The sequence below is a fragment of the Rhinolophus sinicus genome, chromosome 3 (genome assembly GCF_057876585.1).
Source record: "Rhinolophus sinicus isolate RSI-liver-muscle chromosome 3, RSI-T2T, whole genome shotgun sequence".
Taxonomy (NCBI): domain Eukaryota; kingdom Metazoa; phylum Chordata; class Mammalia; order Chiroptera; family Rhinolophidae; genus Rhinolophus; species Rhinolophus sinicus.
The window spans coordinates 146,132,797-146,158,194 of record NC_142503.1 but is presented as its reverse complement, the minus strand read 5'-3'; the positions used below and the strand labels follow the sequence as shown (position 1 = coordinate 146,158,194).

The 25,398-nt window shown below is 38.5% G+C and overlaps 1 protein-coding gene across 2 annotated transcripts in view; it reads right to left on the bottom strand.

The window, feature by feature from the left end:
• Nucleotides 1–25,398, bottom strand: part of MAPK6 (mitogen-activated protein kinase 6) — a 37,817-nt gene that overhangs the window by 11,829 nt on the left and 590 nt on the right. Inside the window, exons 1-3 of one of the 2 annotated variants that reach the window (XM_074327736.2) lie at nucleotides 25,056–25,249; nucleotides 3,150–4,342; nucleotides 1,508–1,652 (exon numbers count right to left, since the gene is read on the bottom strand). In XM_074327736.2, the coding sequence (XP_074183837.1) occupies nucleotides 1,508–1,652; nucleotides 3,150–3,704 (700 nt within the window). In that variant the 5' untranslated portion in view covers nucleotides 3,705–4,342; nucleotides 25,056–25,249. Of the gene's footprint in view, nucleotides 1–1,507; nucleotides 1,653–3,149; nucleotides 4,343–25,055; nucleotides 25,250–25,398 lie in introns of those variants that run through there. The other variant, XM_019730626.3, reaches the window with a different exon arrangement.

Genomic DNA, 25,398 nt, shown 5'->3' with positions numbered 1-25,398 from the left:
GACTCACAGAAACTGAGATAATACCTGTTTATTGTATAAACCACTAAGCTTTGAGACAAGTTGTCACATAGCAACAAATAACACAATAATTATTTTATATATGCTGGAAGGTCTTTGAGTATCAGGAATATAACCTCCAATTACAGTATTGTTCCTCAGAAAAAGTTCAATCCAGGAATCACTAGTATTTTTCTCAGTCTTCTAAATTCATATTCAATCACTATCACACATCATGGAAGAAATTTCAGATAAATTTAGAGAAAAATTACAAAGGATTGGTTAATGTTACGTAAGTTGAGCACTGTAAGAAGTATTGGCATTAAAAAAAAAAAATCAAGGGCATTTATGCATACCATACTTTCATCAACAATGCTCTCCTATGCACCCTAATCTTTCTTTTATTAATCCTTCTTTTGCAATCAGACCCTGCTCCATTCCCTTCCTTCGGCTCTTAGCACAAACTGGGCGTGGTGGGAGGGTCCCTCTAAGATTGCTAGAGAGGGGAAAAAGTATCAAAAGAGAGAACAGATGTAAATCACCATCATATCACTTCTCTCAAAATATCTTCAGTACCCTACTATTGCCTAGTTTTTCAAATGGAAACTCCTCTGCCTACTTTCTAAGTATTTTGGCCCCATCTTAACTAGTCATAAATATCTTCATTATTATTTGACACCTTGCTTTCATCAAACTTTTCTCACTAATTTATGAACATTCCAGGCTCATGCCCTTATTTTTAGATATCCTGAAGTAGCTACCACTTTTCCTCTCTTTTTACCTATCAAAATTCTATTCCTATGCAGTGAAAAATCCTTTGATGCCTTTCTGCCTTCAGCTATCACTGATGTAATAGTCCCTCGAAGTTTGCAGCTCTTATAGTTTGTAATAAGTAATTTTATACAAACTCATACTTTGCTTTATGATAGCTGTTATTTTTTCATGGATTATTCACCTCTGCTCATCTTGACTAAGTTCTCTCTCACACACTTCTTTGGAATCCCTCATAACACCAAACTCAGCAAAACATTACTTGTTTGGTTGTTTCCAAAAGGTCACAACAGTCAGGCAAAGGGATATGGCAGTTCAACAACAGGGATGACTGGGGGGCGGGCAAAGAAAGAATTATTGGATTTTTCAATGACGGCTAAAAAATTTCACTGGGAAGTAACAACCATTGACAGAACTAGGCAACTCAGGTGTCAGTTAACACAGATTACCAACTAGTAGTATGGATCTCTAAAATATGAAATTACATTTAAGAAACAAGATATATACAAAAGAATACTATAATTCTGACTAAATTTACTAAGTAAACAATTCAGTGAACATGTGAATAAGATTTCTCAATTTCTAAATATTAAAAACACCATTTTCTCTTTAACATTTTAATATTCCAAACTATAATAAATTGTTTTAAATCTTATATAAATCTTACTTCACAGATACATGCAAAATTATTTCTCTTTGGGATTTTTTTTTCCCTATTAATTTTAAATTTCTAACCTACCTGCAAAGAGGGTTTTACCAGTCAGCATTTCAGCAAAGATACAGCCTGCAGCCCACATGTCAATGGCTTTAGTATAATTATTAGGAGAAAGTAAAAGACGTGGAGATCTGTACCATTTAGTAACCAATCCTTCAGAAAGATGACCCTGAAAAAAAACCAAAAACATACTTTAGTTGTTTTTTTATTTTAGCTTAAGAACAATACATAAAACTTGATTCATTAATGATTCCTTGGCCTACAGAAACAAAACAAAAAGAACCCATAATTATGAAATCTTAGTAACATTGATTTCTACGCCTATTTTCAAAGCTCTTGTACTTTTGAGGCTTTTATCTCCCTGGGATATACCATCTATAAGATGATGATCACATGAAGTCTGCTGACCAAAATATACTATAAGAATTTAGTGCTAGCTCTAGGCCACACAATCAAAACATGTTTCAGAAGAGGAATTATTTTTCACTTCAAGTCTTAAGTTAATTAAGGAGCAGTTATGCTTCAAACCAGTGAAAGGTAAGGAAGAGCACCAGAGGTGCTACTTATAAACCAAAGCCAACGTCCTTACTGACAACCCAGCGGACCTGGTTCTACTACACATCCCATTCCTAATCAATCTTACGACTTTACGTTTATAAAGCGCTTGACAAAATCAGTTATACATACATTGCCTTGTTTCATCCTCAAAACAACCCTGAGTAATTGTGAAGACAGGTAGCTATTAACTCCATCTTACAGGAGCAATAACAAATAGATTTAGGAATCTGCTTAAAAGTCATATAGCTTAGTTGGATATAGAAATGGAACTCATTTTTAGATAGTGTAACTCTTAGTTCAATATTCTATCCACAGTAATTCACCGTTACCCATAAAGAGGATGTGGTCATCCATTTTCAATACTCAATTTCTATGTTAAAGTTTTTAAAATTAAGTTATATTATACTTAATATGAAATGATACTTGCGAATGAAAAGATTTTAGACATGTGCTATGGGAAGCCAAACAAGCAGGGCTCCTAGGGGTTCTTCATAACCACAGCAGCTCCGCTTCTATATTTTAAACATTAGGGTCCTGTACACCATTTCATTTGAAAACTAAAAGACCAAGGTTTGGTTCGGAAAAAAGTAATACCTCGCACGAAGGCAAGTTGTTAGCTAACACAAAGCTACTACAAATCCTTTTGGCTATTCGTATTGCCTATTTTATCTTTATGCAAATTTAAATTTCAAACTAAATTAAGCTTGCCTAAATACGGCGTAACAGAATAGTCTTGACTCAAAGGAACCAAAGAAGACCTAAAGTTGAAATAGCATTCCCCCCTTACCTTCAGGTAAGACAACACTTATGCCCTAAGCACGTAAGACTATATGCCACTTTTAAATAAGGGAGAATTTCAGTTATAATAAGTGTATTATTCCATACACTTTTAGGAATTTGTGTTTAAACAGGATCCCACTCAACCTTCATTTCAAACAGAGAGACTGTGAATGAAAAAGTCGATCTGTATCAGAAAAAAAAGGTACTATGTAAAGTTTAATACAAGTAAGTAAAACTTCTGCCATAATCTACGTATAAAGGAAATGCAAGGACCTACTCCTGACGAGGAACATCAGGGAAGGGCTATCGCAACCGGCGTTCCACGTACCTTATGGGAGTAATGGGGATCCATGATCCGCGCAAGCCCAAAGTCACCGATCTTCAGCACCAAGTCTTCAGTATTAATGAAAAGGTTAGCTGGTTTGAGATCTCTGTGCAGCACGTTTGCAGAGTGAATGTACTTGAGCCCCCGTAGCAGCTGATACATGAAAAGCCGGGCATGCTCTTCCAGTAAAGGGCCCTGCTCCAGCACGTTGGCCAAGTCTGTCTCCATGTACTCCTGAACAATGTAAACACTGTTCAGCTCCGTGAGGGAGCCCACGTCGTCTGCCAACTGGCTGCCACTGGGACCAAGAATTTCAAACACTTTCACAATGTTATCATGGTCGAGTCTTCTAATGATTTTGATTTCACGTAGAGCATGTTTGACACTCTGGGGATCAGTAAGGACAATTTTCTTGATGGCTACTCTTTTGTCACAGTCATTGTCTACAGCAGAAAAAACCAAGCCATTGCCTCCACAACCCAATGGTTTTAAGTCCATATACCTAGAGCCCAGATCAAAACCATGAATGTTCATGAGACTTTCAAATTTCTCTGCCATTTTGAAACCCTCACTATTGCCTTTTCCTTTCCAACTGTTGAACTTGTGTAAACAAGGAAGAAAACTGGCATCAAAAGGAAAGATCTTTCAAAAAGGGAGAAGAAAAATAATTTTGCTTCCACAGCAAGATGGTTTCTTGATGTTCATTGCATATGCCAACCAGGCCTGTTGAGTTCCCCTTAGATCTATTTAAAGCTCAAAAAGCTCTCCTCATATTGAGAATTAAAAAGATTGCAGTACTCATAGTTCAAGAAAGGGGCAGCAACTCTGCAGACATTTAAAGAAAACACTCAAGAAACTCAAACGGAATGAAATGACATACTATGCACTCAGCTTTACTGTGCTAAACGATTTAACATTTAACAGAAATGTGAATAAATATGCACACGACAGGCGTCTATGGACATTCTCCTCACAGTGCAGGTACATTCAGTGTTGGACTGGCCCTGAGCAGCATCGTTCCAAGGTGCTGGAAGCACTATTTCCGTTTTGCTTCTTTTCTTCCTTTGTTGCTGTATTTTTCAACAGGAAGCCCTGGCAGCTGTTAGTTAACAGAAGATGTCTTTTGTTAGTGATCAGGTGGCTCCAGCTCACCACAATCACAATCAAAGCTACCGTCCATCTTAATCCGATACAACCTGCAGGATGAGAAAAAAGAAGGAAAAGAGTCACCACTGCCGGAAATGCTCTTTTCTTCAACTTTGTGAAAGGACACAAATGGAGCATTCAGCTATAAACTACTACTGGTATAGTAAACTTATTTACTTATAGTCACTAAATGGAAAGATTACCATCAATCAAAAATAGCGATCCATGTTGTAAGCAATTCACACGTGTTGGCTCAGATTCCTGATCCCACCACACTAGATTCTTTATAATACTTAGGCTCATTAGGTTGTAGCATTTCTTAAATGTCAATGAGTGATGGAAGGAAAGTTCCTAATATTTTTATAGAATTCTTTAAAATTTTTTGAGGTGTAAAACATTAGTAACATAAAAGAATAAATAAATAGCATAACTATGAACTTGGCAATTTTTCTTCAAGGAATACTCCCTACAGAAATGCTTGAAAATATATAAATGTCACTTTTTTTGTAAATACTAAAAACAGCCAAATTTTCAACAATAGGAGAACACATGAGTTATATTCATTTAGTGGACTACTATATAGTAGTAAAAATGAGTAGAGATGGTTGAAATCATGAAATGCACAATACATTTAAAAAGCAAATTGCAGGTAGAAATGTGCATGCTGAAACTAGTTATATCAGGTTCACAAATATGCAAAATAATGCCATACGATGTAGCAAGAGTATAAAAAACATGAGATTGATAACAAATTCATGATAATAATTTCCTTAAGGAATGAGGGAAGGGGTTAGGGTCAGGGTGAGGTTACACAATATCCTTCAACTATATCTTTAATGTGTTATTTCTTTTTTAAAAACTGAAGTATGACAAATTGTTAGAATCTTATGGAGCTGGGTGGTATTTATACGGAGAGCTCATATTATAGTGGGGAAGACAGGCCAATAAATAAGCCAAACACGCAGAGGTCAGATGGCCTAAGTGGTGTGAAAAAAATAAAACAGACAAGGGGACAAGGAGGGTGGTTAGGGAATGCGTGTCTGATAAGGCGGTATTGGAGCAAAGCTCTGAAGGAAGAAGTAATGGACGGGTGGGCCTCTATGGATGCTATGTGGGAGCAACTGCTCCAGACAGGGGGGCTGGCCGTGACAGAGAGTGTGCGTGTGCGTGAGAGTGAGTGTGCGCCTCAAGTCTGAGAAACTAGGAGGCCACTGTAATAGTTCATTTAAATGTATATGCAAGTAATACAGCCTAACCCTTAAATGGAAAGGCTTCCTGTTGCTGACTTTTGATCTAAAAGCTGGTATAGGTGTATATAGTGTTATTTTCTGAATGGGTCTGAAGGGATTGGAAGTGGGACAGGTATAATATTCCTTTAATTCAAAGGGCTAATCATTTAAAGGCAACAAGAAACTTTATTAGTGTATGAAATAAAGCAACCCATTCTGAACAAGAAGATTGACAACTTTCAATCACTTTCAGGTATGGCTGAAGAGAACTGCTAGAACTTTCAAACACATCAGCTATTTCACACTAGTAAAGCTCTTATACAATAGTGAATCTGCCTTTATTTCCTGCCTGCTTCACAGTCCTACATACTTCATATGTGGCAATACAAGATTCTAAAAAGTATACAGTTAACAGCACTTGCCTCAATCGGAGCAAATCTTCAATTTTGAGAAATCAACAAACATGAAAAGTAATGTGTGAAAGAGAAACTTATGATATTAATAAATAAATGCCCCTTATGGCAATGACTTTAACAAAAATTAGTATGTACTATCCCTGAATTCTTTTAATAAATCTGAGAGCTTCTTGCATCTGCTTTATATTTTAAAGGACAATAATAGCAAAATAGCTTTGTTTTATTATAACAGAGGTGGTTTCTTCTGTTTACAAGTTTTTGTCTGCTTCTCAGAAATCAGGGGAAAAAAAGCACAAACAAGCAGACTCCTAAAAATTCTGGCTTATCAGTCTATTTGTAGTTAAACATTTAAAAGTTAAAGTCTGCAAATAAACTTTTGAGTAAAAAAAAAATACTTCACATTTTTAAAGGCTTTAATTAATACTGTGTGTCCCCTGTCAATTTTTTCTATTTGTTTACATGTCGACACTTCCTGTTCCCTATCAAATATCCTAGAAAAACAGTATTTTTCAAAGGCTCCAGTATTTCTGAAATTTTACATTTCTAGTCTCCCCCTGAAATAGAATGGTTGTTCACTTACCTTCTTGCCCTAACATAGACAATTCCCTAAAGTTCAGTCGAGTTTTAAGTTTTTGATAAATGTGTATTTTTAAGTTAGTTCTATAGACTTGACATAAGAACAAAATCTCTAAGTACTTTCAAGCTTCTAATTCACTAGCAGAGCAATCATAATCAAGCATAAATAATGCTTTTTCAAAAACACCCCACTATTATCTCACAAAATAGTGGCACAGTAGAAATCGCAGCCATGAGAATGAGATCGCTACTCAAGACCCCCGTATCCACATCTGTCCCCTTCAAATTTTAGTGAGACCAAGAAGCATCACAGACCAGAAACAAGTAAAAGTCGGGTTTCCAGGAGGGAATTCCTGCCCATTCTCAGGAATTTTTTTCGCTTTCCCGTTCCCGAATTCCAAGAAAAGTTGGTCAGGGAATCGGGAAAACTGGCTCCTTGAGCCCAGGTGGTTGGTAGTATTAACCGTCACTTTGTGAAAATGATTCATCGCGGAGAACAGAAAAGTTTGTATCTCGGGATTCGGGAACGGAAAAGCGAAAAACATTCCTGAGAAGGGTTGGGAATTCCCGCCTGGAAACCCTAAGTAAAAGGATGAAGATACCTTTTCAGAAATCTCAGTGACTGATCAGCACTTAAGGGGCAGAGAGTGGGTAAAATTCATCTTAAGGAAGGTAGGAGCTTGTGCCCAGTCTGAGAACTGCCGAGTCCTCATTATAGATTCAGATGATGACTCTATTGAAAGCCTTGAACAGACTTTTCAGAAATACGAGACCATTCTAAAGAGAGAAGGTAATATTCATCAACAATGGTAATTCCACTAGACAGTGAGGATTGCACCAATAAAAAATTTGGGGGGAAAAAAAACACCTCTTATTTACAATAACAGTGCTTGCCCAGTGATCTGCTTCATTGCTCTGTGAGTAGCATTCTTCAGAGTCCATTAGTATCCATTAGACCAAAAGCTATTGGAGCACCTTTTCATCCAGGGGCTTGGAAAGTAAGCCCACCTTAATCAGTAAGTCGGAGGTAATGTTATACCTCTGCATGATAAAGTGGATCCAGTAAATGTTTTCAATTCAGTCACAATCCATTCAGCAAGTATTAATTATATATTATGTACCTGTCAATATACATACTAGGCCCTGGGATAAAATGGTAAATAAAAATAGACTTGAGCCCTGACCTCATGGAGTTTACAGTACAGTTGGAGACGAACAATAGTAAAGTAACACAGGAAAAAGGGAGATGCAAAGGGGACAAATGGTACCAAGAAATGGTGCCAGATGCTATCAGCCTACACAGGGGGGGATCTGACCTATTCAGGGAGGTAAAGATATGTGCCTCTGGGAACCACAAAAAGGCAGCGGTTTCCCATGCTCACTCTTAATGACCATGAAAACTGCTTTGTCCTTATCAGCCTGACCCCTTAGGATAGTTACATTCCAAAGCCTGATCTCTCCAACCACCTCCATCTTTCACATCAATCATGGAGCTTCTTGTCCTGACTGAAGTACGGAGTTACAATTCAACTGGACCAGCAGATTACTGGTCAGGGCGTCCTCCACCCACATAAACGACCTCTACAAATGTCCCATTTATACCATTTTCTCCACCATCTTTCATGTTTAACTTCATAAAAGCAAAGTTCAAGGCTTAGACTCAGGAAAGATCTGGGGTTCCATATTCCACACACTTCAAAGGAGGAAAAGGAAAACTAAGGCGGGACAGTAACTTAAAATGACTCTTCCCAGCATCCTTCTAATTTCTCTGTCTGCAAATATTACCCATTCCGACCAACCTCAGTGCTGATGCTGTGTTGCTTAGAGAGGGATGATCATTAGTTCTAATTAGCTGGTTCAACGTTGTTTTATTTTTAACAATTTGGTAGATAAGTTTGGTGGAAGTAGAGACAATGATTTATAAGAGTGAATTTGGCTTTATGCTTTACTTGTAGTCTTTCAGTGATCCACCGTAATAAGGAAGTAAAAGCGCTCTATGTAGCCCAGGCTGTGTACCAACTTCCTATGTTTATAAGACAGTTCCCTGAAAGTGCATTAGCCACAGCTGTCTTCTCAAATACTACTTTCTTCCCTTAATTACCTACTGCTTTCTGTCATTTAGCCTACCCCGATACCAAGAGAAACACATGTACTCTGAATCAAACCTAAGTGCATGAAATAAAGTTGTCAAAAGCAAAAGAAAGAAATAAAAAACAGTACAATAATTTCACTCTGCCCACCCCAGACCCATTCTACAGAAACTGGTTCTTCTTTCCCTTCTTATCCAGTAACAACTTGGCCTATGTCAGAAAGGGAGTCTGAATGTGCAAAACAAGTTTGAGAGGAGGGCCTTAAACATAAAGGTTACTTTTTTGGTTTTTTTCTTCCATCTTCCATTCTGCAGCTCCTCAGGTTAAATGCTGACATGGGTCATCTGGCCTGATCACACTCACAGACAGCTCTTACCCTCCACCCTCTTCGACAGCTCTTGCCTATTTTGCTCTTCTCCAGGGTCAAGTGAGTAACTTGAGTTGATTGGAATCTAGCCAGCCTCACATCTTCTCAGCCAAAACCCAGTTGCGTTTGGAGAGAAGGGAAAGGTTGATCTCTACTTTTATATTCACCTAGGACGGTCTCCTAACCCTGGCACAGAGAGGTGTTGTTATAGCAAATTCACTCTTCCCTAAAATCATGTCTCAAGTTCTCATCAAAGCTGCTAAGTTTCTAGGGTAGAGAAACCCAAAGGCTACAACTTAACTGCTTGCGCATATGCATTCTTGACAAAGCTCTTGTCCCTAATGTGGGGTAGTCCTAAGAGTTACCAGGGACCTCTCTCAGGCAGAGTGCAAATTAGTGTCAGTGAATGATCCTAGGAACCTAGGATGGGAGAGAGGACCTTAAAACTAAAACACCAAAACCTAACAAGCTTTACCTGCTATCAAGTCAAAGGCAGATGATTACACAGCTTCAAACAAAGTATCCAATTTTTTAAAAACTCCTCTTCTACTCCCAATTTCTGTTCTTAAATTGTCTGAACCTTTGCCTAAATACATTTTAACACCTGGGATACCTCTGATCTCAAAACTATAAAATAAATGCCATTATGTTTATTTTGATGCTCATCTCTAGTTGCTGTTTACTCTGGGGTATCCATATTGGAATATCAGAACTTCACAGACCAGATAAACTAGTCAGAGAATCTCTAAAGATCCTTCCAATTCTAAAAGTCTGTGATCTATAAAAGCACAGTATAAGTCTTTTACTTCACTGGGTTTTGTTCCTAAGTAGTTACCGTATTTCCCCGAAAATAAGACCTAGCCGGATAGTCAGCTCTAATGCGTCTTTTGGAGCAAAAATTAATATAAGACCCGGTCTTATTTTACTGTAATATAAGACCAGGTCTTATACAATACAATATAATATAATATCCGGTCTTATATAAGACCGGGTCTTACATTAATTTTTGCTCCAAAAGACGCATTAGAGCTGATAGTCCCGCTAGGTCTTATTTTCAGGGAAACACGGTATTATGATGGTACACCCAGAATAGGGAAAATGTGATTGAAATTGCTGTATACTGAATATTAAACACAATCCCTTCTACAAACTTATGGCTAGAAATTTAAAAATAATTATAATAACTCCTCATCCCCTCTCCTATCTTCCTCCTGCCCAAGCCCTCATTTCTGTCTCCTCTCCTAACATTAAGGAAATGTTGGAGCAAATATACAAGCAGAAGACATGTAGGCAACCTCCTTCTTCAAGTAACTTTGGACATCTAAGGATCCCAACAAGATGAAAATTAATATAAATTTCAGTAGCAGTCAGGACAACAAATAACTCCAAAATTTAAGTCTTGCTCACGTAACAAGTCTCTCACAGTTGTCATCTAAGCTGTCGAGGTAGCTACCTTCTTCTCTACCACTGCCACTCAGTGTGTCAGAGCAAAAGAGAAAGTGGCAATATTAATATCTCACTGGTACCTAAAGCTTCCATCTAAAAATGATACACTTCACTTCTAACCTTTGGTCACACCTACTTCAAGGGAGTAGGGAAATGCAAACCCAACACTGTCCCAAAAGCAGAGAGCACCAAGACATTTTGAAGAGTTTTGCATACAACAACTTTAATTCTTCCACCTGTCAACTACTTTTTTGCTCAACAAAACCCTATTGAGTGCTTGCGCGCGTTCTCTCTCTCTCTCTCTCTCTCTCTCTCTCTCTCTCTCTCTCTCTCTCTCTATATATATATATATATATATATATATATATATATATCAGGCATTGTTTTAGGCATTAACATACAGTAAGAGTCAAAATAGATTTTTTAAAAAGTCTAACCTCATGGAGTACACACACGCCTAGAGCATTCTTGTAATTCCTCCTTATCCCACTAGCATTTCTTTCTCCTTTCTTTTCTAACAGCATTCTCCTTCCTTTGTCTTTTGCCATCTTTCCCAATCTAATCTAATTTAATCTCTATTCTTCAGATCTTCTACTCTTTATTTTCAAGGGCACCAATCCCCTGCCCTTTGTTGTAGCTCTATTTCACAATAAAAGGTTTGGAACTAAGTAGTTTTACTAACAGTTTCTGAGCATAATACCTGGTACTTAGTAGGCACCTTGAAAACTATACTGAATAAATTAATGTAAATAGCATATTCTATTTAACAGTAGGAAGTTTTGGAGAAGACAAACTCAACCCTCAGTTTTTTTAGAATCTGATCATTTTCTGACCTACCCTGAGGGAACACCAGTAATGACTCCTAGATACAGTGCTTTCCTTTCCAGGCATTTGCCCAGGAGGCTCACCCGACAGTGAACACACAGGTCTGCCAAAACATTAAGAAAGCAATTGATTTCAACCCACTCAGACTGAAGAAACAAAAACACTTCAGTTTTGTTATAGCTCCTATTTTGTTTTGTTGAGAAGTCGGGAGGGATTGTGCCACTGAAATAAGTGTCCTATATAACCAAACAAGCAGGATTCTATACAAAAGTCCTATTAGTTCATGTACTACCAAGCAGGTATCATGAAGCTATGTAAGACCTTGACATTACTGATTTTACTGTTCTTCAGTACATCCTAGTAGGGTCTGTGGCATCTGTCACCACAGCTTTCCAGATTGCATATCCAGTATAACTACTCTCATTTTTTAGCTAACCCTAGTGAGGAGCTGAAGAAGGCAAGGCCAAACAAAACATTTCTGGACTCTCATCAAATGGAGAGAACAACCATGCTTGGTTGGAGAATCCCCAGATTAAAAAATATGACTCAGAATGGCATATGACTTTTCTGGAATATCCTTTTTCCTTTGTTTCTCATTTTCTCCAAACCTGAACAAAGTTTGCAAGATTTAAAAAAAAAAAAAAAGAGCGTGTAAGTTTCCTATCAGGTTTACACTAGAGATTGGCACTTTGAAAAATTCCTGCCAAATTACACTAAGCCCATATTAAAAGAAAACAAAACAAAACATGTGAGCTATAGAGATCTGAGGTCTAGTCCAGGATCCGTACTAATTAGCTGTCAATCAAAGCATTTCACATTTCTAAGTCTCAGTTCCTCATCAGGTATATGATGGAGCTAAACTATCTGATTTCTATAGTCTCTTCCAGCTCTAAAATTTTATAATTTTAATGAAAGGCTCAGGATTTCCATTTGTAATTAGAATGCAGAAAGAGGCAAGACACCATTATTCTTACATCATGACATGATGGATAAGCTACAAAATCAGGGTGTTTAAAAAAAAAAAACACATCAAAAAGTTAAGAATGCAAAATCTAAGTACATTAAATTCCAGAAAATGGCAAGCCCTTCATAAGAGACGAGAACACGGCTATTCTCATTCCTGGCAAAGTGGCAGAAGAAGAAGGAATTTTCCACTAACAGGATTAAGAAGAAACCAGCCAAATTTACAACCAAATTTAATGGCTACATATGAATTCAGGTAATAGATTACAGTTCAGAGGAGGCCTAGTTACAAGCCCTACCTGCTAATTCTTCCCCCATGGGTGTTCACTGAGTGCAAAAATCTACAGGCAAGACAGGTAAACTGAGAAAAAATCTCATGAAGCATATGGGTCTCCAACGTGTCCAAGACAGCTGCCCTCTGAAGACAGGGAACAAGACAAGGAAGCATTAGAAAACCATCCCCGAAGCATTCTCAGTGTAAGGCAAAGAAATAGACCAAAAACATGAGGCAAAGAAAACCTGAGATGGGAATGGAAAGCAAAGAAAACATCCAAGTAGTCTTAGCAGGAAGCCAGGCTGAAAAGCAGAGAGCCCCAAGGTTCAGAAAGCTGATGGGGCAGAAGAATATAAAGAGATAATGGACAAAAACTTTCGAAAACTGATAAAGGACACCAACACACAGACCCAGAATCTCAATGAACGACAAGCAGGATAAATACAAAGACACTCATACCTAGGCACACCACAAACTGTTGAAAATGGGGACAGCGGGGAGCAACTCTTAAAAGCAACCAGTGAAAGAGAAGTTTGTACTAGGGAAAGACAACAGGAATGATGGCTGATGTAATATTACAAGTAACAGTGAAAGCCAGAAGACAACAGAACTTCATCTTTAGAGTGTCAAAAGAAAAAGAAACTATCAACCCAGAATTCCATACCTAGGGAAATATATTTCAAAAATGAGGATGAAATAGACATTTTCAAGGAGACAAAAGCAGCAAGAATTTGTCTCCAGCAGACTTTCACTATAAGAAATGCTAAAAGAAGTTATTTAGGCTGAAGGGAAATGACACCAAATGGAACCCCAGATCTTCAGAAAGGAACAAAATCCCAATAAAGGGTAAATAACTGGATATATTAAAAGCCTTAAAAAAAAAAAATCTATCCACATGTTTAACAGTCTAAAAGACTGTTGTTTTAAGACAAAAAATAATGTATCATGTGTTTATAGCACACATAAAAATATACAACAATAAAAGCACAAACTGAATCATGCAATCATAAGATTTACAATATTGGCAGTTTATATTATTTAAATAGATAACTAATGAAAGGCTCATAGGTCATCTTTAAACACGTCCGTTTTTTATCATTCTGTTTACTTAATAACATATCCATAAATGAAAAGGAAAAAGAGAGAAAACTAAATAAATCACCAATTGTAAGCAATGATTTATTTTGCCAAGTAGTTTTTGTGTACTTTTACATCAACAACAATACAAACTAAGATATTAACAAACCACAGATTCATTGACAATTCCAAAGGAAATGGAAATTAACATATCAAGACAAATATAATAACATTTAATTGAAATAATTTCAAGGGGGCTCTACTTTGTTTTAAAAGTATACAATTTTAAGGTATTAAAAAATTATGTTACAGAATATGGTCCAAAAATTCTAACTTGAGCATATAAATAATGTGTGGTACATATTTATCCCACTTTATCAACTATTATAAAAGCAATTGATTTTTTAATAACTTTTATTTTTCAATTACAGTTGACCTACAATATTATATTAGTTTCAGGTGTACAACATAGCGATTAGATTGTGATATAAATTATGACGTGATCGCCCCGATAAACCTAGTACCCATCTGACACCATAGTTACTACAATATTATTGACTATATTCCTTATGCTATACTTTATATCCCCATGACCAGTTTGTAACTACCAATTTGTACTTCTTAATCCCTTCCCCTTTTCACCTATCCTCCCAACCCCCTCCCATCTGGTAACCATCAAAATGTTCTCTGTATCTATGAGTTTGTTTCTGTTGTTAGTTTATTTTGTTCTTTAGATTCCACATATAAGTGAAATCATATGACATTTGTCTTTCTCTATCTGACTTACTCCACTCAGAACAATACCCCTAGGTTCGTGTTGTTGCAGATGGCAAGATTTTACTTTTATGGCTGAGTAATAATTCATTGTAAATATGTACCACCTCTTCTTTATCCATTCATTCATTGATGGACACTCAGGTTGCCTCCATATCCTGGCTATTGTACATAATGTTGCAATGAACATATGAATGCACATGTCCCTTTGAAGTAGTGTTTTGGATTTCTTTGGATAAACACCTAGAAGGGGGATTCCTGGGTCCTTCTTTGTCTCTTGTTGTAGCCTTTTTTTTTTAAAGTCTATTTTGTCTGGTATAAGTATTGCTACTCCAGCCCTTTGTTTCCGTTTTCATGAAATATCTTTTTCCATCCCTTTACTTAATCTGTGTGTGTCTTTCAACCTGAAGTGAGTCTCTTGTAGGCAGCATATATAAGGGTCTTGTTTACTTATGTATTCAGTGCCCCTATCTTTTGATTGGAGCATTTAATCCATTTAAAAGAATTGTTGATAGAGATATAGTTGTTGCACTTTATTACTCATATTTTTTACCTTTTTTTCCTCTTCTTAAAGAAGTACCTTTAACATTTCTTGTAATACTGGTTTAGTGTTGATGAACTCCTTTAGCTTTTTCTTATCTAGAAAGCTCTTTATCTCTCCTTCAATTCTAAATGATAGTTATGCTAGGTAATCTTGGTTGTAGGTCCTTACTTCTCATCACCTTGAATATTCCATGACAATCCATTCTGGCCTGCAAAGTTTCTGTTGAGAAATCAGCTGACAGTCTTATGGGAGCTCTCTTGTAGGTAACTAACTACTTTTTCACTTGCTTTTAAGATTCTCTCCTTGTCTTTAACCTTTGGCATTTTAATTAAGATGCATCTTGGTGTGGGGCTCTTTAGGTTTATCTTGTACTTCCTGGGCATGTATGTCTATTTCCTCCGCCAGGTTAGGGAAGTTTTATGTTACTATGTCTTCAAGTAGGTTTTCAATTCCTTACTCTCTTCTCCTTCTGGTATCCCAATGATATGAATATTGATACACTTGTTGTCCCAGACGTCCTGTACTCTCTTTTTATTTTATTTTATTTTATTTTTTGCTGTTCTGAACGGGTGTTTTCTGCTACTTTAACTTCTAAATCGCTGATTCGATCCTCTGCTTCATCTAATCTACTGTTGATTTTATGAAACAATGTATTTGTTATTGTATTCTTCATTTCTGACTGGTTCTTTTTTGTTTTCTATCTCCATTTTTACGTTTCCTAACGCTTTGTTAATGTTCTCACTGAATTCATCTACTCTTCCCCTAAGTTCAATGATCATCCTTATAACCAGTGTTTTAAACTCTGCGTCTGGTAGACTGCTTGCCTCCATTGTTTAGTTCTTTTTCTGGAGCTCTGGTCTGTTCTTTTATTTGGGACATGTTTCTTTGTCTCCCCATTTTGGCTGCCTCCCTGTGATTGCTTCTATGTATTATGCAGGAGTGGAATGTCTTCCAGTGTTAGCAGAGTGGCCTTATGCAGTAGGTATGCTGTGGGGCAACAGTGGCACAGTCTCCCTGGTCACCCTGAGCTGGGTGCTCCAGGTGTGTCCCCTGTGTGGGTTGTGTGTGCCCTCCTATTGTAGTTGAGCTTTGTTTGCTGTTTACACATCAATGGGAGTGACTGACCCTAGAGCTGACTGCTTGTAAAGACTGGCCGTAACTACAGTGGAGGTGCTGTTGTGCAGGGAATGATCCTATTGAGCAGGATTTGCTTTAACAGTACTCTGGTGCCTGCCCAGTCTGCCTTTTGGATGTGTCGCCCTGGAGGCAGCTGGGTGGTGCTCCAGCTCAGGTTTGAAGTTGGCATGCGGGCGTGCCAGTCCCGGGGCCTCTTGGGAGGGGTCTTGCCACAGGCCAAGTTCAGCCACAGCATGTGCCCTGCCCTGAGCCACCTGGCATTCGCCACAAAGCAATCCACAGATGGCAGCCACCCACGCTGGGCTTGGAGGTACGTGAAAGAGGCCAAGCCACAAACCAACGCTGGCTGCCACCTAGTGCTGGGCTTCAGGCTACTCAGCATGAGGTACAGGGCATGCCAAAGCCAGATGCTGCTTGTTTGAGTTTTGTGAACCTTTGAGAGATTTTAGCACAGTCTGAAGCATGAGCCAAGACAGGCCATTTGTAGGGAACTGGAAATGGCTTGGGTGGGGCCATAAGTTGTGTGGGGCAGGGTCTCAGGGAATCACCAAGGTGAGAAGAACAGTATTAGCCACGTTGACGGAGAGTCAGGTATGGCGGCTGCCTGCATCTGCACACTGGGTGGTGGTGGGGGCTCTACAAAGAAATAATGCCTTCTATCAGCACTTCTATCTAGGAGGAGGCTGCCCCTCCAGCTCTCACTCTAAAGTCAAACATTCAGTTTCTCTCCATATGTCCCTTGCGCAGTTCAAGCTGCTGCTCCAGCGAGTGAGTCTGTCAGCAAGTAAGTCCACATACAGGCCCTTTAAAAGGAGCACCTGGGACTCCAGCTGCCCTCCTTCTCACTGAGCCGCAATCTCTGCTGGTTTTCAGTCAGAAGTTGTGGGGACTTCTCTTCCAAGCACTGAAACCCTGGGCTGGGGAGCCTGGTGTGGAGCTGGGACCCCTTGCTCCTACACGGGGACCACCACAGCTGAGATAGCCCTCCCAATTTTTAACAGCCACACATGGGTGTGAAACCAGCCCGTTCTGCATCTCTGCCCCTCTGACCAGTCTCCAGGTGGCTTATTTTGTATATTCTTAGTTGTAGGACTTCTGGTTCAGCTAGACTTCAGGCTATTTTTAATGATGGTTGTTCTGTAATTTAGTTGTTATTCTGATGTGGTCGTGACAGGAGGCAAGCAGTTTCCCTACTCCGCCATCTTGACCAGAAATCCCAAAAGCAATTAATTTGAAAAGTATTTGTTTATATTATAAAGGAAGTCATAGCACTAAACATGAGAATAAATTTTTTAATATTTATTTTTTTAAAGAATATGAGAAATAGCAGGCTTCATTAAGAACGTATTATGTGTGAAGCATTGTGCCGGGCATATACTCTTACACTAAATCCTCCTAACAACATTACAAAATGGGCCTTAGGATCTTTATTTTAGAGAATTTAAATAATGCATTCAGTATCACACATCAGTGACAGAGCCAGGATTTGAACCAGATTTATAAACCAAAGCCCATGATCTTCTGTCAAATAACGTAATGTTTTTACTGACAAATACATTACACACACACACACACACACACACACACCCCTTTGAGAGTAGAGTACATTTCCTGCAGACAGGGCATTCTTCTGCATAACCAAATATAATCATCAAAATCTGGAAATTAACACTGGTACAGTACTACCATCTAATATTCTGTTTAAGTTTCTGCAACTGTACCGATAATGTACTTGAGCTAAAGGACCCAATGCAGAATCACATTAACTACAATGCAATCTTTAACATACATTCTCCCTTTAGAAGTTTAAAGGAATCAAACAAATATTTCGTACGATCCACAAAAGTTTACTGAGCACTTGGTATGTGCCAGGCACTGTTTGATGGTACAGTGAAGAATAAGACAGTTAAGGTTCTTCTGTTTCCAAAGAGTTTAGTGAGGAAAGTCTAACAAACAGGTAAACTAACAATATAACTTCAGATTTGACCAAGTGCTATGACTGGGTGGCTGGAAAATGGCCATCTAAGGAGCTGAAACCTGAATGAGGAGAAGATACCATTGTTGCTAAGATATGGGAGAAGAGCATTCCAAACAGAGAAAACAGCAAATACAACCTAAAGCAAGACAGAACTTGGTATTTTGAAGGAAATGAAAAGATGACAGTATAGCCACAGCACCTTAATCAAAGGGAGCAACAGCTCGTGTAGAGATAAGATTAGATAGGCAGAAAGGAACACATGAGGCAAGGTTCTGAATTTTATAACTACGAGATAAGGAAAACTAACGAAAGGTTTTAAGCAGACAATTGGCATGATTTCCTTTACATTTTAAAAAGATGATTCTGGCTACTGGGAGGAGAATAAACTGAAGAAGATAGTTCAGTGAAAACAGAGACCAGTTAAAAGCTATTTCAGTAGGCCATGTGAGATTATGGTAGCTGAGACTAAACTGGTAGAAATTAAGATGTCAAATAGGAGACAGATTCAAACCATATTTCAGAGACTAAGAAAACTTGGTGATGGACTAGATATGAGGGATAAGGGAACAAGAGGATTCAAAAATAACTCCTAGGTGCCAATTACTGAGATGGGGAAGACTGAGAGAAGAATAACATGGGAGAAAGAGTTCCATTTTAGGGGCCGGCCCGGTTGCTCAGGCAGTTAGAGCTCCATGCTCCTAACTCCGAAGGCTGCTGGTTCGATTCCCACATGGGCCAGTGGGCTCTCAACCACAGGGTTGCCAGTTCAACTACTGCAAGGAATGGTGGGCTGTGCCCCCTGCAACTGGAAAATGGCAACTGGACCTGGAGCTGAGCTGCGCCCTCCACAACTAAGACTGAAAGGACAACAACTTGACTTGGAAAAAAAGTCCTAGAAGTACACACTGTTCCCTAATAAAGTCCTGTTCCCCCTCCCCAATTAAAAAAAAAAAAAAAAAAAAAAAAAAAAGAGTTCCATTTTAGAAATGTTAAATCTATTTAGATAATGTCTATTTAGATAACTGAATGGTAATATCAAGCAGGCAATTGGATAATACATCTGGAGCTCAAGCCAAGAAGGCTAAACCAGGGCCGGCCCGGTGGCTCAGGTGGTTAGAGCTCCATGCTCCTAACTCCAAAGGCTGCCGGTTCAATTCCCACATGGGCCAGTGGGCTCTCAACCACAAGGTTGCCAGTTCAATTCCTTGAGTCCCGCAAGGGATGGTGGGCTCTGCCACCTGCAACTAAGATTGAACACGGCACCTTGAGCTGAGCTGCCGCTGTGAGTCCTCTCAGGTTGCCAGTTCAACTCCCGCAAGGGATGGTGGGTTGCGCACCCTGCAACTAGCAATGGCAACTGGACCTGGAGCTGAGCTGCACCCTCCACAACTAAGACTGAAAGGACAACAACTTGAAGCTGAAATGGCACCCTCCACAACTATGATTGAAAGGACAACAACTTGACTTGGAAAAAAGTCCTGGAAGTACACACTGTTCCCCAATAAAGTCCTGTTCCCTTTCCCCAATAAAGTCTTAAAAAAAAAAAATCTTAAAAAAAAAGAAGTCTAAACCAAAAACATAAATTTGAGAATTATTCATATGTAGATTGTATTTAAACAATAAGTTGAATGAGACCACCTAGGGAAAGAATTTAGAAAGAGAAGGGGGAAAAAAAGCCCAGGACTACACTCTGGGATATGTCAAAACTTAGAGGCAGGTAGAGGAGAGAAGCCAGTAAAAAAATAGGACAAAGTATGAGGTAGGAGAAAAACAAGAAAACTATGTGTCTCATAAGCTAAGAGACAAGCAAGTGACTAGGCAGAAAACAGAAGTCAACTATACTGAATGCTGCTACAAGAAGATCCTGTAATATGGATTCGGTAAATGTAACTCACTGGTAACCCTGGCTAGAACAATTTCAGTGGTGAGATGGTTCCAGAAGCCAGTCTGAAGCAGGTTGAAGAGCAAAGGAAAATGAAGGGAGCACACAAAGAGAACTCTTAAAAATTTGCTTGAAACAGGATCAGAAGAATGTGGAATCAGGAGAGGGTTTATAAGAGCTTACTGTATCTCCACTGTCAAGTATGATAGCCAATAGCCACATGTGGCTACTGAACAACTGAAATGTGGGTACCACATTGGACAGTAGAGATGTAGAGCACATCTATAAAATAAAGATGACCCAACAGAAAGGGAAAAACTCATGATGCAGACAAGAGATGGGTCATTGAGAAGAGAAGGAATCCAGAGCACAAGTGGAGGCATCTATAAAGAATGTACCATGAATGAAGCCAGGCATAAAATTAACCAGTGGGAACCAACAAGACCTAAAACCAGAATGTCTTAAGCCTGCCTTGGAATCTTCAGCATAAGACTAAATTACAGAAGGCTATAAAAGCTAAGCAGGAGGGGAAAGAAAGGTAATTTATATTTACTGAGTATTAAGTGCTAGCTAAGCATTTTCTAAGTGACAAATTATTTCTGTTATTTAGAACCACTACCTTGTAAGTCTCATTTTGCAAACAAGAGCACTGATGCCCAGAGAGGTAAAGCAACTTCACTGAAATCACACACATACCAAATGTCAAGATTTGGACACAGGCCAGTCTGACTTACTCTAGGGTTAGAATTTTCCCACTGCATAAGATGGGAGGTTAAGAACCACTCAATGTTTCTGCAGCTGGAAATAAATAACATAACAAACAACAGATCAATCTGGCAGCTATCAAAAAGTGCCAGCAAGCCTGGAGATACAAGGCTAAAGGCAAAACTGTTCCCTCCTCAATCCATCCACAAGATAATTAAGAAATGCTTATTTAACAGCTATTTTTATTTTTTTTTAATCCAAGTGAAAATAACTTTATTGAGAAAAGGGAAAATGTACCTTCTTGGAACTTAGATTATCTACTTTACTAAACACAGAAGTATCAATCAGAAAATTGGCATTGCTTTATAATAACTACTAAAATAATATCTGGGCATACAGAAAAGTGGGTAGTTCAAAATCTACCACCTCAAAACAAACAAACCCTACCATCTCTCCAATTTGTAAATGAAAAGGGAAATTATTAAACTGAGCTTAATCAATTATTAGATTAGAGCTTAGATTATTTTAAATTAAGTATGGGCAATGAGCATCTAGATCTGTGCTGTCCAATATGTTAGCCACTAGGTACATGCAGCTATTTAAATATAAACTAATTTAAATAAAATTAAAAATTCAGTTCCTCAGGTGCACTAGCCACCTTCCAAGTGCTCAACAGTGTGGCTAGTGGCTATTGCACTGGACAGCACAGAACACTTTCATCATCACAGAAAGTTCTAATGGACAGTGATCAGACCCTCAATTTTCCTTTTGACTTTTTTCAAGAGGGCCAATGGAAAGAGCAACTAGAAGAGCTGAGTTTTCCAAATCAATCACTAATCAGCTGAGCAACAATGTATACATCACTTAGTAGGGCTTCTAGACATGAATGTACATTTGAATCACCTGCAAATATTGTGAAAACATAGATTCTAATAAATTCCCATGTGATGCTAATAGTACTGACCCAGAAATCACACTTTGAGAACCAAGGTTAAGCTTAGATCTCTCTGGGCCTCAGTTTCCTTAGCTGTCAAATGATGTACCTGGAGCAAGATAATGTCCATGACCCCTCTGTTAACACTAACGTTTTATAATTGTATGGTTGTACAGAATTAAATGCACAAAGATTTCACACTCTCTGCAGAGGCACAATCTCTTCCTTGAAGTAAATGCTAAGATTCTAACAAACAATTTTTGATTATCATTTTTTTCTGTGAGAAGACTTGTAACATTTAAATGAAAATCAATGGGAAAAATGAGACTTGCTAAATAAACATTCGAACTTTTCAGAAATGGATTTAAAAAGCTAACATGTATGAAAGACAAACCTTTTTAAAACTATCAGAGGAGCACCTATATTTTCCAAATATGCAGTTCATGGAGGAAAAAAAACAATGCTGGACTCAGCCTATACCTTCAAAGCATCAGCTCCACATGAAAAGCAACTCCCTGTAAAAAGCCATTAACGACAATAACATTATTATTGTTTTTGTAAAGTCTCAGTCAGGGCTGAGCAATAAAACTGACCAAAATCCCGATACCACTAGCAGGATATAATGTGTAACAGCCCACAAAACAGGCAGAAGGAGCTGACAAGAGGCAGCCAACAATGCCACAAAGAATTTACTCTTGAAGCATCTTCTTTCTATTTTAACAGGGGCCCTAGAGAAACACATGGTTCAAGTGGGCAATGTGAACAAGGAACTGGATAGCAGTTGGTAAGGCTCACCATTTCATAAGAGATGGGGTAAGATATCCAGTGGGTTTATAAATTCTGATTTATGCACGACAGCTAATTACTTATATTCTTAAACACACACACACACACACACACACACACACAGTGTACTGGAAGTACACGTTTAACCTCTAAGTGATAGGATGTTTTGAAAATCTATAATACTTTTATATTTGAATTTTATGTTTCCTTTCATTTTAAAGTTTGAATTAAACTTTAAGTTCCTTTATGTAAATCATGCAACACTCTTCCAAAATCTCTCCCAAGATTTAATTCACATTAACAATACACTCAATGCTCATAAAGCTCTTCAAATAAGTCACTTTGAGTATCTGAGTTTTTATTTATTTTTTATTTTTTTAAGGAGGGCACAGCTCACAGTGGCCCGTGCAGGGATCAAACTGGCAACCTTGGTGTTATTAGCACCACGCTCTAACCAACTGAGCTACTAACCAGCCACCCCCAAGTAAGTCACTTTGAGAAGATAAATAGTATACAAAGAAAAATGAGGGAATGGGGAGTTTTTTCTTCTCACTTTTAAAACAACCTGTTACTCTCAATCTTCCTTTTTTTTAAATCTTCTTTTAAGCCAAAATGCTACATGATGGCTTTTTACAATCAGCCAAAATATCTTAATTACCAAATATCAGTGCATGTCCTAAATTTGGAACTATACCTTCAGCTTATCTTTAAAATAAAAAGACTGATGGAAAACAGTGCCTATAACAATACCTATTTCAAGTTGTCTTTATTAAAGCCGAAAACTCATATAGATCAGGAGAAAGCACTATGTATATAATTCCATCAGAATGAAATGCTCATGCTCAAAGCAATATATGATTAAATATTTCTGCACCTTTACAGACTGATTTAAACTAACTTCCAGATATTATAAAAATAACTTTTACATTACCAATGAAGATATAAGGTTAATTTCTACCCACATCATAAAAGTACTATCTGTCCTTTGTAAATACTCTGTAATAAATCTCAATCATAACCAAAGAACTGCTAGTATGAAACATTTAACTGCAGGAACTGACCAGCAATTAATTTTACCTTTCCTCTCAACAAATGCTACAAAATTCCACCTGTAGGATATATGATAGCCTTCTAAAATGCAATTTAAGAAGCCATTACTTTTTTAGAGAAACTGTGGTTCTGAGAGAGGGAGAGGGAGGGAGGGGGAGAGAGAGAATGTGGATTATAATGTGGACAGAAATATTTTAGCCTATCATTTTAAAAAAATACAGTGTATAAAAAAAAGGCCACGTAGCAGTGTGGGCAGGATGAGCCATCACCCAACTCAAAACTTGCAGCACTTCAAGCTTCCTCCTACCCTACTACCCTATCCCCTTCAGCAATGTACCCTGAGTCAGCAAACCTTACCATTTTGTCAGTTATGAATTCTCACGATGCTTAAATGAACTTATGTAAAATGCTGCAACACTTTTAGTACTAACACTTGTCATTAGAACAGGTGCTTTTTCTATTGCAAAATTAATTGATCTTCAATTTTTTCTAGATTCTTTAATCATAGAAGGTAGTCAAACACTGCTTTTCATCTTCTTTTGCAAATAACTGAACTCCAAAATGTGGTCATACACAGAGGGTGCCAAAAAAATGTATACACATTTTAAGAAAGGAAAAAACTGTATTAAAGTTGTAACACTCAATGTTATACTGGTAACAAAATATGAATGCAAATCATGTGTACACATTTTTTTGGCACCCCTGGTTATAAAGGTTTTTATAAATAATTCTCCATTTCCCCCAGTTTTTTTTCTGAATAGCAGTATCTAGGTGATAAAACATGTTGTACTCAAATTTGGCATTTCCTAGATGACAGCAATTACTGAATTTAGGACACCAATAAGCAATTTTACAAGTTTCACAAGGCAATACTTATTAAATGATGTAACATATATGAAAGGACTTTACACCACTTAACACATAGCAAGACCTTCATAAACATGTTTGAGCAACGAATCGTTAAAGATATGTTAAGTTTCTTCCACCCAATTATTTTTCTAACATTAAAATATGACATTTCTAAGAGAAACTCTAGAGGCAGTGCCCTCTTTGGACCCTACATTCATCTAGTCAGATTACTCTTTCCATCTCAGTTTCCCAACGTTGGAGAGACGCTATGTCCAACCAGATCTTTAAAATATAACAAGAAGAATCAAGCAATCAGAAAATTACTCTGAAGAAGCCTGCGCTCCATTTTGTCCCATTAATTTTTTTTTTTTTTTCCCTCTCAACGAATCACCTTGTATCCGTAAAAGAAGTTAATACTGACTGACTTTTAAGGGCATTTTTTTTGCACTGAAGGAAAGAACATGAATTTCGCTGCAAATTCAGTAGGTTTCTAATCCCACATCACCAGTTTCCCTCACTGGACCTTTTCCAATAAGCAAGCAAGAGAGAAAAAATAAGACAGTAAAGAAATAAAAAAGATCCTGCTTCACAGAGCTCCCACATAACACCTGAACCAGACGAGTCTTTACTAAAACAAGGAACAAAAGGCGGCCAAAACACCTTTCCTTTTCAACGCACCACACCACATCAGATAAAAATGCACAGCGAAGTCAAAGGCCTTTTTTAGTGCACGGACAAAACAAGTTTTCATTTGGGTACTTTCACCGACCACCGCTCAACGTCCCGAACGCAGCTAAGGAAAGGCTGCAGGAGAGCGGAGGGAGGACATTAGGAATCCCGACTCGGACCAGTTTTCTGTACCTTAGTTACGGCTAGACTCAAAACTTGGGCAGAGGACTTCATGGCTCTGAGAGGAGCCGGGTGAGTGGTGCGCGCTACGCAATTTGCCGAGTCCACTGGAGACTTTGCCCGGCCGGAGTCAGCTGAGGCCGAGTCACCGGAATGGGATGGGGGAGGAGAGCCGGGAGCATTTCGAAAGGCACCGTGCCAGGAAGGCGAGACTCCGCGCCACCTCACGCTCCCCGCCCGGGCCGCCCCTCCCGGCCGCCGCCCCTAGTCTGCCGGCCGGGCTTCGAACCTGAGAAGCCCGGGGCCCGCAGCAGTGCCGCAGCCGGCATGCGGGGGCCCCGGGGCTGGCGGGCGC